The sequence below is a fragment of the Salvelinus namaycush genome, chromosome 6 (assembly GCF_016432855.1).
Source record: "Salvelinus namaycush isolate Seneca chromosome 6, SaNama_1.0, whole genome shotgun sequence".
NCBI lineage: Eukaryota > Metazoa > Chordata > Actinopteri > Salmoniformes > Salmonidae > Salvelinus > Salvelinus namaycush.
The window spans coordinates 47,390,029-47,411,012 of NC_052312.1; the positions used below are offsets into that span (position 1 = coordinate 47,390,029).

Genomic DNA, 20,984 nt, shown 5'->3' on the forward strand with positions numbered 1-20,984 from the left:
CAGCCCTTAGCCGTGGTATATTGGCCATATACCACACCCCCTCGGCCTTATTGCTTAAATGTACCACACACCCTCGGCCTTATTACTTGAATGATTTGTGTCAAGTAGAACAAATAAGACTTTTATCGGTTAAAGTTTATATTTGAGGCATTTACATAATTTGCATGTATGATGTTAGTCAACTACTGTTGCAAAAAAAGTGAATTCACAGTTTTTAACTTTTTTTTTTTCATTGTCTCCCTCTTTTGCATAAAAAGGAACTCCATCGTCCTTTGGTGACTTCATCCTCTCCTCTCTGTCTCTTCCACCATATGTGCGAGTGGTGACTGCCCCAGATGTAGACTCAGATACACAATCAGAAGGGATGAATTTGGAGGGAATGGAAGCAAGAGAGTTGTTGGAGAATCGGACAAAGGAAATCGATGTACTAGTCCCAGCAGATGAAGTTAGAAGATACATAATTACTGAGCAGGATTATGGTATGGACATGGAGTCTGCCGTTGGGGAAATTGACAATCAAGCTGTCACTGGCTTGAATTTACTCAGACCATCACATTTTCAACAATTAAAACGAAGCAAAAGGCTGCAGATTAAGGAAATGTGTTCAAAAGGTAGAACACCTCAAAATACTGGGCTTGCAAACAGACAGCCATCATCCTCCAAGGTGTGCCCTTCCCCAAAGAAGTCATACAAAAGAGGCCCATTCAGTAAGGCATGTGAAGTGTGTGGAAAGACTTTCACTCGGGTCGCAGCCATGAAAAGGCATCAGCTAACCCACACTGAAAATCTCAAGTTTAAGTGCCACAAATGTGAAAAATTATTCTCGGATGGTCATAATCTGAAGAGACACCAGAGGCGAGTTTGTGAAAAGGAGCTAAACATGTTGGATGAAGATAAAAATGAGGAAGAGATCCCACAACCCTCAACTAGCAAACCTCAGATCACATCACTCCTCAAGACTTCCTCTCCACCAGAGCCATCTCATCAAGGAACTCTGGACACTATCACAGCCACTAACACATGCTCTGTGTGTGGGAGGTTTTTTACTCGTACTTCCAGCTTGGTGAGGCACATGAGCTCCCACTCAAAAGAGCGTCCATTTAGGTGTGTCAATTGTGGTAAGAGATTCAAGTATTCATACGATTTTAGAAAACACCAGAGAGAATTGTGCCAGGATGTTGGTCAGAACATGGCACAACAAAAGAGTGGCCTGCAACCAGAGAAGGATTTTCTTGCCACTGCAGAGAATCGAACCCAGGTAGATTCCAAAACCTGTTATGTCTGTGGTAAGATTTTGACTTGTACCTCACAGATGGAAAGGCACTTGAAATCTCACTCAAAGGCACGTCCCTTTCATTGTGCTATTTGTGAGAGAAGTTTTAAGTACAAAGACTCTTTGAAGAAACATCAGGAAATCCTTGGACACGAGGGCATCCTAGAAGACTTTGGTCTGAGTGTGGACCATCAACAAGTGGAAGTTAACACAGAGAGTTGCAGCAGCCCTCTCACTACCAAGGAAAACAACACTGAGCCCCTTATCAAGGCTTTTATTCCAGCGCCAACTGCCAAAGAACACGCATGCACTGTGTGTGGGAAGATTTTGGACTGTGCTTCTCATTTAGCTACTCATATGAGATCCCATTCAGATGAGCGTCCTTATCAATGTGTCAACTGTGAACAGCGTTTTAAGTACAAGCAAAGTTTGAATCAACACCAGAGATATATCTGTAAGGTGAACCGAGAAGAGTCCTCTCAGATGGCAGACCAGCACCAAGAGGAGGCGTCTAGTGAACTGCTGGCTGTTAAGGCTGATAACCCAGAGACATCTACCAGTCAACTACAACTGGTTCACTGGTGTAAAAAATGTGGAAAGTGTTTCGATGACATCTGTAATTTGAAGCAACACCAGGAAAGTTCATGCAAAGAGGAAAAAATAAAGGTGGTCTTCAAATGTGATGATTGTGGGAAGGACTTCAAAGGTTCATCATCCCTAAGGACACACAAGCGAATTCACAACCCATTCTATTGCTCTGATTGTGGAAGGGTCCTCCCAAACTCCATTGCCTTTGACAGACACAAGCTGATGCAGCACAAGGAAATCCAATGTACCATGTGTGAGAAGACCTTTACCCTGTTGGGGCGTCTGAGAGAACACTATCTGCATCAACATAAATTTACAGGACCATACCCCTGCTCTCAATGTGAGAAAACCTTCACTCAGTTATCGTACCTTGTCATCCATGAGAGGGTTCATTCAGGAGAGTACCTGTACCAGTGCTCTGTTTGTCAAGCAAAGTTCAATTCAGCAAATTCTCTAACAATACACAGTAGGAAGCACACAGGAGAAAAGCCGTTCCTGTGCTGGCAGTGTGGAAAGAGCTTCAAGGCTGCTGGAGAACTGTCAGTGCATATGGGGACCCACTCAGAGGAGAGACCATTTTCCTGTTCGCAGTGTGACATGTCCTACAGAACAAAACTTCAGCTAAATTCACACATTGAGCAAGTTCATGAGGGGGTGAGATACCCTTGTACAATCTGTGGAAAGCAGTTTTACAAAGCAGTGTCATTGAAAAGACATGAACTCACTCACACAGGAGAAAGACCATTTCCATGCTCCTATTGCACAAAAACCTTCATCACTGCCAATGAAAAAAGGCTGCATGAAAGATACCATACTGGTGAGAGACCATACAAATGCCAAGACTGTGGAAAGTCGTTCATTCAGTCAGGTTACCTGAAATCACACCGACGTCTTCACACAGGAGAGAAGCCATTTGCATGTAGCTTTTGTGATAAAAGTTTCAGATTATCTTATCATAGGTTAAAACACGAGCGAACCCATACAAGAAAAAATAAGCCACATGTGTGTGGAGAATGTGGGTTAGCTTTCGCTCAAAAAAAGCGCCTGACTGAACACCTATGCACTCACCCCGTGAATTAAAATCGAAGGTTTTTTTGGAACTCTGATGTTCCTTTGTATTGTTATTAATTTTAAGACAGTACAGCAGGGAAAGTAGTGAGGGAGAAGGAAAGTAGGGGCACAGACAGAAGGGCAGAGAAGGAGTTTGAACCCTCGTCACCAGGAAGGTATATGTGGACCGGAGTCAAAAGCATTACCACTCTGGCATTTGAGTTCTTGTTGTGTGTGTGTGTATGTATGTATGTGTGTGTATATGTATATATATATATATATATATATATATACAAAAAAACACTGGTTTAACACCTTTTGCTTTTAATAGTTTTTTTGTTGTTCATTTAATCTAGTTTTCATATTCCCTATATAATTTCAATAGCTAAATTGTAATGTAAACTGTTGTTATCAAATAACTACAACATTGCATTTTCTGACAATAGCAATAATAAAGGAGGACATGAAAATATCTGATTAAAAACGTGTGTATTCCCATTCATATCTTGCACAGATTCACTTCATACATTTCTGCAAGCGTTTGTTGAATTTTGTATCAGTCATATTTGTATCATTCAGGTCAACATCACTGGTCCTCAAATGTCTGTGACACTGGAACAAAATTATTAATGATGTTTGATTTAACTGGAAGATAGGCTAATCCATAGAAAGGTCCTTTTGGAGGAAGGGTATTTTTGCGGGGCATATTGGCTATTTTAAATGTTTATCCAAAAGCTTAATGGAGAAATAATTAATCCAAGTTTGGAATATATTACTCAGGCCTTCTTTAAACCACTATAACTGTCTCCGCAGTGCAATTACTTTGGGCACGTGAGAGTCAGCAACATGACAGCATACACGAACAGCACAAATGACACTCATAACCAAATGCAACACCATGGATGCTCGAGTGGATCACGTTCGTTAAATCAGTGACACGACCTTTCAAACTGTGTTGCATTGTGGGGATTAACAATTTCCGACATTCGTCTACATGTGGACTGCATGAACTTTACAACAACCATGTGATCAAAAGTCACGCAGTTTCGACTGCAGTCGACTTCAATTTTCTGCAGTTGCTCCTCACCAGCTGCAATTTGCAGCCATCGCCTGTGTTGTGGGAGGCACAAATTTCCTTAAATGTACTATCTTTTTTTTCTTCTCACCAGTACCATGGTATTTTCCTGCCAAAAAAACGTGCTAGCTACCATGGTACAAAAATGAACAATGGTTTTGTACTAGTAGCATGTTGTAAAACAAAAGCATGGTACTTTACAGTGAATTATGATGTCTGTGCCCCACCGATTTCCTGCTAAAGTGACCAAAATCGAAGTAATTTATGATACTCGCATAATGCAACATTGACTACTATTGTAGCTCTGAAATGGCTAAGCATAAACCTAGTACCCTCTTAAACCCCTTTAACTCATAGTGAAAAACCACAACACACATGGTCTAGTAGTGTACCCTCTTAAACCTTGGGAGCTGGATGGAGTTTGAGAAGAATGACAGGAGTCGGAAAACTTGAGGATTTAAAATAGTTAATCTGGTAAGTTAACTAACTTCTCTCTTCAATATATTTTTCCGTTTGCTCTCTCATTCAACTGAATTGGTTACTATTATACAATTCTAAATAGCCAACATACTAAAAAAATGTATTTTTTTAAGGTATTAATAATATTATTTAATAGATTCTCAACATATCCCTTAAACAGCCATTTACAATGTTTCAATATATATCATTTTTGGAACCATTCATCATAATTGTGCATTACCATGGTAGAATGTATAATGCCGTTTAACACCATGGTATTTCCATGATCCACATCTATACCATGTTATAAATGAGGCAATACCATGGTAGTATTTAGGTACAATGGCAGTACCATGGTAATACCATCACACTTCAAGGCTAAAACCATGGTACATGACTACAACAGGCTAGCTTGACTGGAGCGAACTTTAGCCGACTTCTAGTTTGTTAACGGGCTTTTATAAATTAATTAAACTATCAAAACGTTTACAACTCGCTCACCGTGATGATAACGTTTAAAATATTTCGTTTATCTGGTGCCTCATCAGTTTTCTTGAATTGACTCACTAACTAGGCAGGCTAGCGCGAGAGCCACTGTGAGAGAGCGCGTGAAGCAACCACTAGAGCGAGCGGCTCCCTCTGCGGGCTGAAACAAGCACAACGCCCCTTGACTATAAATACTAAATTATTACAAAATGCCAAAGATCAGGCTACCATATATCTCACTTTCTCCCACATTTCAGGTTGGCAACACAGGGAACCCAAACATGAGCAAAATACGGTACTATTAATACAAAAAGTATTACCCCTTTTTTCACAGCAACTATTTCCCTTTTTCTTTGATGTTTCAGAAAACTAGGACCAACAAGTAGCCTGCCTCTTTTATCAGAAACTTGCCCATACTGGTACATCAATTCATCAATATAATGCCAACCAACCTCTTTTCACATTGGGGGGTTTATTTATTTAATGCATTATATAGCCATTGTACCATGGTAACGCACACTTAATAAAGATAGTACCATATATCATTTTTGGTACCATTCATCACAATTGTGCATTACCATGGTAGAATGTATAATGTCGTTTAACACCATGGTATTTCCATGATCCACATCTATACCATGGTATAAATAAGGCAATACCATGGTAGTATTTAGGTACAATGGCAGTACCATGGTAGTACCATCACACTTCAAGGCTAAAACCATGGTACATTTCCATAATTCAGACAATACCATGGTTTAAGTGAAAGTACCTTAGTAGTACCATGGTATGAATGAAAGTACCATAGTACTAGCATGGTACATTTTTGTAAGGGAATTGTCAACTGATCATTAGAGTGTTTTTGTTTGACAGATGCGAACGGAACCAAAGACTAACAGGTAGCAATTTAGCCGCGTGGATATAATTATAATTATTAAACATGTTTTATTGCAACAATAATAGCAATATTACACATCAATACAGGGACATTCCTGTGTATACAATAAATATTTTAAAAAACAACACCAGGACATCTTTAGATGTGACAAGGCTATGAGACATTAACAGACATTCAGAGACATGACTTCTAATAATTTTCCCAACTTTTTAAGTTTCACAAGTTTGAGGGATTTATAACATTTTAACAGTTCAATGAAAAAGAAAAAAATAATAATTTTCCTACCCCATTTACATGTGTGAATATATTATTTGGCCAAGAGAATAATAATGTTAATAAAATAGTTATTATCGGAATTACAAAGATAAGCATAATGCCATTTAACATCATCAAAGGTAAACATATACAGTGGATATGTACATTTACATTTACATTTAAGTCATTTAGCAGACGCTCTTATCCAGAGCGACTTACAAGTTGGATGTACAAATGAATGTGATATTTGAGGCTCTCTCCCCAATTTTTTACTCTTACATTTAATTTAACCTTTATTTAACTAGGCAAGTCAGTTAAGAACAAATTCTTATTTACAATGAGGGCCTACAACTTGATAGTACAATGTACACAAATATTTTCAGTGTGTGATATGAGGGTTGGAGACATGTTTATTTTGACATTACAAAGAATAACTTTTATAAACAATGACAACACTGCCATGTTGCACTGAGCCTTGCTGTTAGAAAACCACATCAATGTCAGTCTTTAAACTGTAGCAGATTCACTTCCCCTGACTTCACTCCTCGAATTTTTGTCTGCAGACGGTTGCTTCAGCCTTACCACTCATACAAGCCCACATAACACTGCTTTTAAGGGCAGCAAGCACATCCCAGGGGGCATCAGTTCCAATGAAGTGTAGAGAATATGGGAATGGTCATTGATTATGGTGTGGGCTTTTTTCCAGTTTGCTGTTTGTGGAAGGAGCATTACAGGGGTAAATCCATCTAGTAGGTTACACACGAGGAGATGGAGAAAGAGGGCAATCTTGATTTCATTGCACATAATGTGACCCACATAGTTTATGGTGTACTGTACATTGTTTCAAAGTCATCTTTTTAGGCTGTGTTTTCTTGTTGCACATTGTTGACCCTCACATTTAGGGACACATCCCAGACTCTGGGATTTACGCAGTTGCAGGTGAGTTTCTAAATTTTGTTTTATGATTATACAAGGGGATTGCTAACTATTGTGAGAATTATTTTTAGTTGGCACACCAAGTCGATAACCGAACTTGCTGACAAAGATGACTTTCTAAAAAATCTATTCCGAATTTTAACTCAATTCACGAGGACTTTTATTCTGGGGGGTGTAAACGCAACCGGAAATTGAACGGACTACGTTCAGTGTCACACTCAGTGCTACCGACGGTTAGGTTTTAAAACTGTTGTAAGCCTTTTAACTTTGGAAACCATCTTTAGAACAAACACTTAGCTAATTGACTACTTTTGTATGAGGACGAGATGCAATGTCAAAATCCCAGCGAAAATGGTATTGCGGATTTTTTTTTACTACACTTGGTGTGCTTGATGTTCAACATGGCGTATCCTCGCTAAATTTCCGTCTGTCTCGATCTTTTTAGTATGCTAGAAGCGGGAGGACTAGTACTTCTGAATCATCCACTGTTATGTTTTGTAAGGGATAGCCTATTTAGATGTTACAATTACCTTGGCAAGCATGTTATGTTTTTTTCCCTTTAACTAAATGAGTTGCTAGATAGGGACCTCAATATTTGGAACTAATCTGGTGCGCTTGATTAGTTTGTATGAATGCAGTTTCCACGTTTGGGGCAATTCCATTGGTTTCATTTTGTCTTACAAGTTAAATCAGGAACCTTGAGGAAATATTTTTAAGGTTTTTGAACCAGCTCTAACTTTCAATATCAGTTCAGTATTATTTCAATCATTATTGAGGCTCATATCCTTATTTTTAGGTCCCCCTCTTCTTCTTCCCTCTCTGCGTCTCTTCATTCCACCACTGCGGCTTGTCTCTGCAGCCATGTGGCAAGTGGTTCAGCGAGGAGACGTTCAAGATTATGGGATGCTGGAGGAGTTTGTCACCACGGTGACAGAGATTGTGCCAGAGCTTTTGAGTTGCAGTCAGAGGGCCCAACTCATTCTGGGGCTTCGAGCAAGGGTAAGAGATTGGGTTCAGAATGGGGGAAAAGAAACATGCAACAAGATCATGTGAGGTTACTCTCTGACAACAATATTGTTGACTCTAGCCTAAAACAGCCAGCTGTTAAACATTGATTGAGATAAAGACCCTGACACTGGTTTCTCAAATACTGCCGTTGGCCCTTAGCTAGTCTATCTATCATTATCTCCAAATGTGTCCCAATAAGAACAGAGCAATGCCTATGAAGCGTGTGGTTGACCTTTTCACTACTCCTGACTGGTCATCTGTAATTTTAGATGGTTCTGGAGTTGTGTCGCACTGAGCAGACAGCAGACCAAGACATTCAGCAACACCTGGACAGGATCCGAAGCCTCATATCCACTGGGGAAGCAGAGGTGACTGTCTTTCTGGGAGGGAGCAAAGACCTATGTCACTCAAATTATTCTGTCATTGAGTTGTAAAATGTGATTATTTAATTGTTGTGCGTGTTTTGTTGCAGTCAAGTGATGCAGAGGTGGAATTATCTGAATCAAACTTTGTGGAGCTGGTTGAATCTCTGCTGAAAGACCCAAGTGAAAGGGAGAACTTCTACCAGGTTTGTGTTGCTCTTATATGGTAGGAAAGTGACCACCTCTTTCTGCTTGATTTCCCTATCCAGTTCCATGATTATTTTGGATAAAAAAATAACTCCAGGCTACACTTTAACATATAAAACCAAATAGAAAGTATGTAGAAATAATAATGGACCTATATAATTTCAGATAACTGCCCTTATCTTGACAAAAGCCGTGCGGCCCTCAGAATTTTGAAACCCCGATGTGGCCCTTGAGCCAAAAAGTTTGCTGGTCTAGGTTACAAAAGGCAAATACTAGGCTAATTATTGATATTCATTATTACATAAATGTATTCTCTCCTAGGACGTGTTCCCTGTGGAATTTGGGCCCAAGTATGACACTGCAATACAGATGCTGATGTTAGAATTCCTTTCCAGACTTGAGAAGTTACTTCCCATACCAGACCTTGAACAGGTAATAAGAATGAATAACACCTTTATCTAATTAGTTTGGGAAATTAGAATTCAAGAATACCAAGCAAGAATCAATAATATTTTCATGTTTAATATACTGTGAGTCGGACATGAGTTTGTAGTGAGTTAATGATTTCAAACATGTTCCTCTCTCTCAAGACTGCCTCCTTGTTAAATGCCGTCCCCTCTGCCCTGGAGAAATGTGTACAGTTTGTACCTGACCCCATACAATTGAGGACCCTGCTCCAATACCACAGAAAACTTGGGCGTTTGGACTCCATCGGTGAGTATCATACAGACTCAGAGGATCCATAGCAGGTAGCCTAGCGGTTAGAGCGTTGGGCCAGTAACCGAGAGGTTGCTGGTTCGAATATCTGAGCCGACAAGGTGAAAATCTGTCTTTGCAATTGAGCAAGGCACTCAACCCTAATTTGCTCCAGGGTATTACTATGGCTGACCATGTAAAACAACACATTTCACTGCACCTATCTGGTGTATTTGACAATAAAACAGTTTTTTTTGTGCCAAAATTGCAAATATTTGAAGTATAAGCTAGTTGTACATGATGCAAATATGAATTGTGCATCTAAAGTGTAAAATGTAATTTTGTTTTTGTGTTTTTTTGCACAAGTGCTTGATGAATAGTGTCTTGTAAGTCATGGGTTGGGCACCAAATGGAATATGAAACTGAAATTAAATAAATAACAATTATATAAGATTGTGGAAAAGTAATTGACATGTATGACGTTGGTCAAACACTGTTGCAGAAAATATATTAATTCAGTTTAACCTGTCTTTTGTCTCCCTCTTGCACAAAAAGAAACTCCATCGTCCTTTGGTGACTACATCCTTTCCTCTCTGTCTCTCCCTCCACATGTACGTGTGGTGACTGCCACAGAAGTAGATTCACAATCAGAATATTTGGCTAGAGTGGAAGGAAAAGGGTTGGTGGAGGGTACAATGGAGAAAAATGGAGGACTACTTGCACCAAATGAGGATCAAAGAGACGCATTTACTGAGAAGGAGCATGCTATGAATAGGAAGCATGTATGTAGGGAAACGGACAATCAAGCTGTCACCGGAAGTCATGTTCAAACCTCAAAACAAAGCAAAAGGCTGCAGATTAAGAAAATACGGTCAAAAGTACAAAAGACATGTAAAACGGATTCTTCCGGGAATGCAATCCAACAGCCATCCTCCTCCAAGGTGCATACCTCCCTGAGGAAGTCATGCAAAAGAGGCCAGTTCAGTAAGACATACCCAGACTGTGAGAGGACTTTTGCTCGAGCCACGTCCTTTAGAAGGCACCAGCGAAGCCACACTCAAGATCATGATCATAGGTTTAAGTACCTCAAATGTGCAATAGGCTTCAAGGATCTTTATGATCTGAAGAAACACCAGCAGGGAGTTTGTGAAAAGAACCTCTCAACTTTGGTTGATGGGGAAAATAAAGAAGAGATCCCACAACCCTCAACTAGCAAATCTCCGAACACATCACCCCTTAAGATGCTCTCTCCATCAGGGCTAACACAGAAAAGACCTCTGGACACCAAAACATGCTCTTTGTGTAGGAGGTTTTTCACTCGTACTTCAGACATGGCAAGGCACATGAGATCCCACTCAAAAGAGCATTCATTTTGGTGTGTAAATTGTGATAAGAGATTCAAGTATTCATATGATTTGAAGAGGCACCAGAGAGATTTGTGTAAGAAAGTGAACCAGGAAGATTTAGGTCAGGTTGGTCAAAATTTGTCACAACAGAAGGGGAAACCGCAGCCAGAGAAAGATGAATCCCAATCAATGGGTAGCACTGGGTCTCTTGGCACTGATGAAAACCCGCAACCATCTCACAAAGGTCTGTCCGACTCAAAAACCTGTTGTGTCTGTGGTAGGATTTTGACTCGTACCTCAGACATGGAAAGGCACTTGAAATCTCACTCAAAGGAGCGTCCCTTTCATTGTGCTATTTGTGAGAGAAGTTTTAAGTACAAAGATACCTTGAAGAAACATCAGGAAATCCTTGGCCACGAGGGCATTCTAGAAGACTTGGGTCAGAATGTGGACCAGCAACAAGCGGAAGTTAAAAACGAAGGTTGCAGCAGCCCTCTCACTACCAAGGAAATCGACACTGAGCCCCTTATCACGGCTGCTACTTCAGTGCCGACTCTCAAAGAACCCAAACCATGCACTGTGTGTGGGAAGATTTTTAACCGTGCTTCAGGAATGGCTATTCATATGAGATCCCATTCAGATGAGCGTCCTTATCAATGTGGCAACTGTGAGCAGCGCTTCAAGTACATGCATGGTTTAAAGAAACACCAGAGGGATATCTGTCTGAAGGTGAACCAAGAGGAAGCATCTAAGTTGGTGGACCAGCAACAAGAGGATGCTACTCCAGAGGAGGCTGGTGAACTGCTAGCCACTGATGACACAAGGGCAGAATGCAAGGAGGAAGAAAGAAAGGTGGTATTCAAATGTGATGAATGCGACAAAGAATTCAAAGGCTCATCCTCCCTAAGAACACACAAACGAATTCACAATCCATTCTATTGCTCTGATTGTGGAAGGATATACCCGAACTCCATTGCCTTTGACAGACACAAGCTGATGCACAAGGAAATCCAGTGTACCATGTGTGAGAAGACCTTTACCCTGTTAGGGCGTCTGAGAGAACACTATCTGCATCAACATAAATTCGCAGGACCATACGCCTGCTCTCAATGTGAGAAAACGTTCACTCAGTTATCGTACCTTGTCATCCATGAGAGGGTTCATTCAGGAGAGTACCTGTACCAGTGCTCTGTTTGTCCAGAAAAATTCAGAACAGCCAATTCTCTAACAATACACAGTAGGAAGCACACAGGAGAAAAGCCGTTCCTGTGCTGGCAGTGTGGAAAGAGCTACCGGGCCGCTTCTGAACTGTCGGTGCATATGGGGACTCACTCAGAGGAGAAACCCTTTCCTTGTTCGCAGTGTGACATGACTTATCGGACAAAGATTCAGCTGAATACACATATTGAGCAAGTTCATGAGGGGGTGAGATTTACCTGTACAGTCTGTGGAAAGCAGTTTTACAAAGCAGTGTCATTGAAAAGACATGAACTTACTCACACAGGAGAAAGACCATTTCCATGCTCCTATTGCGAAAAAACTTTCATCACAGCAAATGAAAGGAGGTTGCATGAAAGATACCATACTGGTGAGCGACCATACAAATGCCAAGACTGTGGAAAGTCCTTCATCCAGTCAGGTTACCTGAAATCACACCAACGACTTCACACAGGAGAGAAGCCATTTTCATGCAGCGTTTGTGACAAACGTTTCAGATTTTCTCATCATATGAAAAGGCACCAGAAAACCCATATAGAGAAGCATGTATGTGGGGAATGTGGGGAATCTTTCACCCAAATTCGATGCCTCAAGGCTCACCAACTCACTCACTCACTCCCTCAATGAAAATTGAGTTATTGTTGTACATTTGCATATCAGTTGTTGAATGTTTTTTTGATTTTTCTTTTGGATAGATTTAATAACTAGGTCCGTCAGATAGTTAAGTGGATATTTTGAATAGATCATCTAAAATGTTGTATAGAGTCGGCTGCAAGTATTGATAGTAAGTCATTTGTAGAGAGAATCTAAATGACCAATGGGCAACTGATTTTACTTAATGGACAAATCCACCCAAAAACATATATTTGGTATTTGTTTCAATAGTCCATTGTTGACGTACAGTGCATTTGAAAATTATTTTGACCCCTTGACATTTTGTTACATTCCAGCCTTATTCTAAAATTGATACATTTGTTTTTTCCCCTCAATCTAAACACAATACCCCACAATGACAAAGCAAAAAAATGGTTTTTAGAAATGTTTGCAAATTTATAAAAAAAAATATTATAATAATATCACATTTACATAAGTATTCAGACCCTGTACTCAGTACTTTGTTGAAGCACCTTTAGCAGTGATTACAGCCTCGAGTCTTCTTGGGTGTGATGCTACAAGCTTGGCACGCCTGTATTTGGGGAGTTTCTCCCATTCTTCTCTGCAGATCCTCTCAAGCTCTGTCAGGTTGGATGGAGAGCGTCGCTGCACAGCTATTTTCAGGATACTCCAAAAATGATGTATCGGGTTCAAGTCTGGGTTCTGGTTGGACCACTCAAGGACTTTCAGAAACTTGTCCCGAAGCCACTCCTGCATTGTCTTGGCTGTGTGCTTAGGGTCGTTGTCCTGTTGGAAGGTGAACCTTTTCCCAGTCTGAGGTCCTGAGCAGGTTTTCATCAAGGATCTCTCTGTACTTTGCTCTAATCATATTTTTCCTCGATCCTGACTAGTCTCCCAGTGCCTGCCGCTGAAAAACATCCCAACAGCATGATGCTGCCACCATGCTTCACTGTAGGGATGGTGCTAGGTTTTTTCCAGATGTGACGCTTGGGATTCAGGCCAAAGAGTTCCATCTTGGTTTTATCAGACCAGAGAATCTTGTTTCTCATGGTCTGAGAGTCCTTTAGGTGCTTTTTGGCAAACTCCAAGCGGGCTGCCATGTGCCTTTTACTGAGGAGAGGCTTCCGTCTAGCCACTCTACCATAAAGGCCTGATTGGCGGAGTGCTGCAGAGATGGTTGGCCTTCTGGAAGGTTCTCCCATCTCCACAGAGGAACTCTGGAGCTCTTTCAGAGTGAACATCGGGTTCTTGGTCACCTCCCTGACTAAAGCCCTTCTCCCCCGATTGCTCAGTTTAGCCAGACGGCCAGCTCTAGGAAGAGTCTTGGTGGTTCCAAGCTTCTTCCATTTAAGAATGATGGAGGCCACTGTGTTCTTGGAGACCTGTCTCGGAGCACTACGGACAATTCTTCCGACCTCTTGGCTTGGTTTTTGCACTGACATGCACTGTCAACTGTTGGACCTTATATAGACAGGTCTGTGCCTTTCCAAATCATGTCCAATCAATTGAATTTAGCACAGGTGGACTCCAATCAAGTTGTAGAAACATCTCAAAGATGATCAATGGAAACAGGATGCACCAGAGCTCAATTTCGGGTCTCATAGCAAAGGATCTGAATACTTTTCTAAATTAGGTGTTTCAGTTTTTTATTTTTAATACATTTGCAAAAAATTCTAAAAACCTGTTTTAGCTCTGTCATTATGAGTTATGTTTCACTATATTAATATATTGGTATCACTCCGTGGCAGAGGGATACATCCGAGGTGAGGATTTACAGATTTACTCCTGTGTACACCTGTGTCACGGCTGGTGTCCGCCCCTATATATAGAACCCATGGCCGCAACACATGTTCTCTTTCATTTTCTCGGCGGACGTCCGTATGGTACAAACTTGAGGTACAAACTTTCTGAAGTTTGCTTGGTAAGTCACTGGTAAGTGTATTATCTTGCGTGTAAGTATACTCACTGGCTGTTTGCTGCTGGCCATATGGCCAGCCCCTCTTGAGTGCTCCACTCGCTGCGCTCGGTTGATTTGTATCTTCCGCCCGTGGTTTGTCGTACTTGTGTTTCGTTAGCGTTACACTACAACTCCGTGTGCATCCTTTAATATATTGGTGGCTCTTGCTGCCACAAACTGTATTTACCTTACACAACTTGCCGACTGGCTTGTTCTTTGTGTGTTGTGAATTGCTTAAGTGGCTTCTCTGCTAATTACTCTACAAGGTTTTTTTTCCTGTTCTTTCCCCTGCAGAATGTAAGAGCATCGTGGTGGGCTTCTACTACATTGAGGCATTAACTTTGGAGTTCCTTAGCGGAGTTACTCCATCATATGGTGCTGTTTTTACTGCTTAGATATTAAAACAGCTAGGTAATATTGCAGTTGGCGTAAAAAACAAACTACCAAAAAACATATAAATCAAATCCATTACCTGGTTGCTGTTTTTTGTCTGCCTGTTTTTCCCACACGGGTCTTCCCCATTTTGCAGAGGTACTGAGTAATTTATCCCTCACCGGGTTCCTATTCCTCCAACCGGGTCACGACAAGCTCTCCCAGCGCGTCGGACCCCTGCTCCGTGGCCTTGCTGGCTTGGCTGAGCTTATGGCTTCCCTTTGTGACAGGTGTGATGGTGGCATCCCCCCTGGAGATCGGCACACCTCGTGTATGCACTGCCTGGGTTTGAGCCACATGGAGATGGTGGTGGAGTGCCCTACTGGATGCCTGTTCTGTGTGGTGTTCTCAGAACGCCTGCGCCTGGCGCGATTGGAGGCCATGCGCGAGTGAGTTGGCCAGGCTCGGGCTCAGGCTGGGGACGAGCTCCCTCCCTCAGGAATGGTGCGCCAGCGAGCTGTTAGTCCCTCTACTGGGCCCAGTACCCCTCCCAGGAAGTGTAGCTGGAGCCACCGCAGGCAGAGCCCATCTTCTGCCAGTCCTGGACGGGGGCAGGAGTTGGACTGCTGGGACCACCTTGAACGGATGGCACATGCCCTGCATCAGGAGGTCAATAGCTTCGATGACGACCACAGCTGTTCCCCGTTCGCCAGTGATGGGCTGTTCCTGGGGGACAATGCTGGAACTGTTCACCACCGTGAGCGGGGCTACCAGGCTGACAGGTCATCAGAAGCCGGCCGGTGGAGCTTCATTGCCCCCAGCGGCTCGAGATGCTAGGAGGGGCCTACTCACTCGGGTAGCCACTGCACTGGACATCAAACTGGTGGACAGTGATGTCTCCATCTGTCCCCATCTCTGCTAAGTTCCGTGAGGCCTTGCAGGAGAGCTGGGCCTCTGCCAGGGGGCGCTTTTTCGGGAGATTATAGAGCGGAACCCGCAACTGAAGCCGGGACTCCCCAGAGTCTTTGAAGCCACATATGGGTCCCTCTGCTCTCTTGGCCGCCATTGCGGCCATGCTGCTGCAGGCCTACCTGCAGACTCTGTTTCCCCGGCTGCAGGGGGGCACAGAGGAGCTCCTCTAGGAAGCGATGGAGGTGTCTCGCCTGCTTTGCCTGCTTTGCGGATGTTGTCCGCTCCAACGGTCATGGCGCAGGTTGTTACCTCCCAGCGCCATATCTGGCTGGTCCAATCCCGCTGATTTCCAGAGCACATTTGTCACTCTCCCCATCACCCCAGGGCTGACCTTTGGCACAGGGGTTAAGGACATTCTGGAGCAGACCGATAAGGTTCGTATGAACCGGGAGACCCTGAGACGGTTAATGCCGTCTCCTCAGGCCCCGGGTCCAAGGCAGACGGACCGTCGCCACCACCTGCACCTGAATGACGGTGGGGTCCCTCCTGTCCCATCGCCTCGTGCTGAAGAACGACAGCGGGGAGGGGCACAGCAAGGTGGAACAACAACCTGTCAACCGTCACCACCATAGGGATGTGCCTGGGGGATCCAGGCGCCAGAGGAAAGGCGGGCCCCGGCAGGACCCCTGACACACCCTTCCCCAGCCTCGGCCGCTTCTCCTGGTCTCAAAGGGCAAAGTGGGAGGAGTGTGTGGAGTCCCCATGGGTGTTATCCACAATGCTCGAAGGGTACCAACTCCAATTCCGCTGCCGGCCCCCGTCCTTCGTGTCACCACAGTGGCCGCCCCCCTGAAGAAAACCCTGCGGCTGGAGATCTCCTCACTCCTGGACAAGGGTACCATCCGCAGGATCGAGAGTTCAGAACGTTTAGGTGGGTTCTACTCCCCTTATTTTGTGATCCCAAAAAGAGACAGAGGGTTTCGACCGATTCTGGACCTTCGCAACCTCAATGGGTATTTAAAGCTACTGAGGTTCCACATGCTGTCCCTAGCCCAGGTGTTGCAGGCTGTGTCCAGGGACCAGTGGTTTGTGATGCTGGACCTGAGGAATATGTATTTCCATGTTCCTGTTTACCCAGCTCATTGGCAGTACCTCCGATTCGCTTTCGAAGGGAGGGCTTACGAATTCATGGTTCTTCCCTTCGGCCTCTCCTTGGCACCCCGTACTTCACAAAGTGCATGCACGCTGTCCTAGCACCTTTCATGTCCCGAGGGTTGTTGATCCTCAATTACCTGGACGATTGGCTGATTTGTGCCCCAACCAGGACCCAGGTCCTGTCAGACCGAGACATGCTCCTGACCCACATCGGCGGGCTGGGCATTACTGTAAACGGCAAGAGTCGTCTGACGCAGTGGTGGGCCGTCAGGGCCTGCAAGGCCTTCTCTGCTGGCCTAAACATCATCAGAATAAAAAAAAAATTAAAATATATTTTCCCACAAATATGTATTAAATTATTCCCCAGAGTAAGAGTTATACTCTTCATTTCATAGCTTTCCTCTTGGTTGCACTGCTTCCAGCCCCAGGTTGAGATTTGGAGGGCTGGTCTTTGTTAGATCTTTTATCCAATCATATTCAGCCATCATGTGTTGCCAGGGGTCTAAAATCTGCCCTCAGGCCTTCAGAATCAACAGTGCGGGCGCTTGTCGCTTATAGTGAATGGAAATGAAAATTTAGTGTCAACCAATCAGCTTTAGAGTTGGCTATTGTACGCCTGCTGGCTGGCTCCAGTGTTACACAGGAGCCAGCTAGCAGGCGTAGTGCGTGCACGTCTTTTGATTGGATTACCAATATTGAGAGGCAGGTCCTATGGAGATCTAGGAAACTGAATTTGATAAACAAATTAATTTGCGTACTACTAAGCTGTTTTTTCAACCCACAATGGCGGAAGGAGGAGAAGATATCGATTTGGTCGAGGATATAATTATAACGCCATTCTCAAGACAAACTTTTCAAGAAAAGTTAGACATTGTAAGGAGAGGTCGCCCGACGCCACAAAGCCTGTCACAGGAAGAAATGTCCTGGTGAGATTGGACAACACCACAGTGGTGGCTTACATCAACCATCAGGGTGAACTGAGGTCGCACCGCCTCCATCTTATGGCACGGGTGCTCCTTCTCTGGGCTCAGGGACGTCTAGCATATCTACGCGCAGCACACGTACCTGGCATCCTGAATGTGGCAGTGGATATGCTCTCGAGGAAGGGCCCGCCACCTTGGGACTGAAGCCTACATCCCCAGGTGGAGCAGCACCTGTGGGACAAGTTCGGGAGGGTGCAGGTGGACCTGTTTGCCTTCCTGGACAATGCACACTGCCCCCAGTGGTACTCCATGTCTGGGCTTGGATGCTCTGGCTCACGATTGGCCAGGGCTGGAGCTTTATGCATTCCCCCCTTTTCCCCTGATCCAGGCTGTGCTGGACAGGACCAGGTTGGCAGAGCATCGTCTGCTTCTGGTGGCCCCATACTGGCTCAGACGACCCTGGTTCAGCCTTGTTCTGTAGCTGTTGTCTGGGACACCTTGGCAACTTCCCCTGAGACCGGACCTGCTGTCTCAGGCCGGGGGAACTCTGTGGTATCCAAGGCCGCACCGCAGTCTGTGGGCTTGGCCACTGAACGGCACCAATGGTCCATGTTAGGACTACAGGAGGGTGTAATGAACACCATGCAGAACGCAAGGGCACCGGCTACAACCGCGGCATACCAGTTGCACTGGCGGTTGTTCTGCTCTTGGTGCACTGGTATTGAGGTTGTGCCCGAGTCATGCAGGGTGCAGTATGTCCTCCAATACCTGCAGTCTCGCTTGGATGAGGGCTTGACAACCTCTACATTGAGAGGGTATTTGGCCGCTATATCTGCCTGCCATGTGGGGTGGATGGACAGGCCAGTGGGGCGCTGTCCCTTGGTCTCCAGGTTTATGAAGGGGGTTCGTCGTCTGCGTCCAGCAAGGACCCGCTCAATGGCGAGCTGGGATCTGGATGTGGTCTTGGCACACATCCAATTCTTCCTTTCAAACTATTGGAGTCTGCCTACCTGAAACACCTCTCTATGAAGGTGGCTTCTTGGTAGAGATTACTTCCATGAAGAGGGTGGGTGAGCTCCATGAAGAGGGTGGGTGAGCTCTATGAAGAGGGTGGGTGAGCTCCATGAAGAGGGTGGGTGAGCTCTATGCTCTTTCAGTAAGTTCTGAGTGCTACCGGATGGACCCCGGGGGAGGAATACATCTCTCCGCCCCAACCCTTTATTCTTCGCGAAAGTTCTGTCAGACAGGCATGTGAACATACCTTTTATCCTGTCTGCTTACGACCCTCCGGCAGTGGCGGGGGATTCTGGGCTCTCCCTCCGGCATGTTGTGCCCTGTGAGGGCACTGGCTGCCTATGTGGAGCGGACACGGTCAGTTAGAACAACAGACCAGCTCTTTGTCTGCTTTGTCCTTGTGCACTTTTTGCTAGGTACTATCAGGTAAATGTGGCACCTCCCTCTGCGGTTGGTTCAGCGGTCCTGGGCGTCGCCTCCCGTTCCACATTGACGGCCCCTGCGTCTCGGTCTCGCACTTGGATTTCGCCGCAGGCTGGTCAGGTCCCTCTAGCACCGACTAATCTGGTACGGGTATACCAATATATTGGAGTGATCCAATATAGTGGAATATAACTAAAGTTATGTATGTAACCACGGTTATGTGAGCTATTTGGATCACTCCAATCCTCTACGGTGCTAGAGTCGCCTCAAAAATGATGTAGAGAACGCATGTCGCGGCCATGGGTTCTATATATATATATATATATATATATATATATATATATAGGGGCAAACCCCAGCCGTGACACAGGTGTACACGGGAGTAAATCTGTTAATCCTCACCTCGGATGTATCCCTCCGCCGCGGAGTGATACCAATATATTGGAGTGATCCAAATAGCTCACATAACCGTGGTTACATATGTAACCTTCGGTATTGTGTAGGTTGTAACATAAAATGTGGAAAAAGTCAAGGGCTCTGAATACTTTCCGAATGCACTTTAAAAGTTACATATTTTAAAATCTTGATTCCTGACAAGCGAAACATCATCAATGGACTAATTACATTTTTTTTTAAAAGATCGTTATTGGGTGTAAATTGCCTTTAAGCTACTTATCGTAGTGGGTATATCCAGTCCAATACTTCAAGTATTGTTTTTTCTGTGATTGCTGAACTTTTCATTAAGAATGCACTCATTATTTTTATGGTTACATTTCTTTTATTAACCTTTATTTTAATATTGTATGAAACGTGTTGTAGATTATTTTTTTGTCATTTGAATTAAATTGACTTTTTTGGCAACATCAGAGGAGTTTATTGCATTATATTAGCATTTGTGAGATGATTCACTGATTACTAGAGACGATCTAGCCAAAGATTTGTATCACTAAACCAAGATAGACCACAGCCTGTAGTTTCCAATGGGAGCAGATGAGTCATAGTACGAAGAACAAGCAAGGAGGTGGGCAGAGCCAAGCACGAGATCCTATAGGCCCGTTCTAGCAGACAACTGCATATATCCGTTAGGGAACGCCTACTCTAAAATGCACGTGTGCAATAACTCAAGTCAACTTTTCACTCATAAACAACGCGATTAAAAAACACTTTGACAAAACTTAGTCCACTCTATTCATAACATATTTTAGTTTTGGGAACAGAAAACTGTATTGAGATCAAATGTTTCATTAATGAGAAAATGTTCAGAATGTAGGCCAAAATCCATCTCGCTCCATCTTCTCCCATCCCACTCCCGTCAGTGGGCTTCCGAGTGGAAAGGCCAATCGGATATTTATACATCCAGTACCTGTCTCATTGTTCAATCTGTGATATAGCGTTTCCCATGATCGTAACTTTTATTCTGAAGGCGAATATAAACCGGAACTAATGTTTTTTTAAGCGACTTCCTGCAAAATGAGAAAAAATATATAACTTCCAGGTAAACAGATATTTCAGCCAAGTGACTAAATGATTGCTTGGGTTTAGTTAAGGACGTCCCTGTGACTGATAATAATGGATTATCGGAATTTAACGGAACCGGTGGTGAATACGGGTAAGTTTATAGTTGTCGCATTGGAAGCTTCCACCAGACAGAAGCAGAGCAGGCAGGGGTTCCAGCTAGCAAGCCAACTTTCCAATCGTAGCCCTGTAGCTAGCTACTTGTGGTGTAACTATGTATGGAATCAATGCTTTTTTCCGT

The 20,984-nt window shown here is 43.7% G+C and overlaps 1 protein-coding gene across 2 annotated transcripts in view; it reads left to right on the forward strand.

Annotated features, from left to right (window-relative positions):
- Positions 1-20,984, forward strand: part of LOC120050105 (zinc finger protein 135-like) — a 32,190-nt gene that overhangs the window by 5,929 nt on the left and 5,277 nt on the right. Inside the window, exons 2-6 of one of the 2 annotated variants that reach the window (XM_038996747.1) lie at positions 7,817-8,019; positions 8,298-8,396; positions 8,501-8,596; positions 8,919-9,029; positions 9,188-9,311. In XM_038996747.1, the coding sequence (XP_038852675.1) occupies positions 7,817-8,019; positions 8,298-8,396; positions 8,501-8,596; positions 8,919-9,029; positions 9,188-9,311 (633 nt within the window). Of the gene's footprint in view, positions 1-7,816; positions 8,020-8,297; positions 8,397-8,500; positions 8,597-8,918; positions 9,030-9,187; positions 9,312-20,698; positions 20,838-20,984 lie in introns of those variants that run through there. The other variant, XM_038996748.1, reaches the window with a different exon arrangement.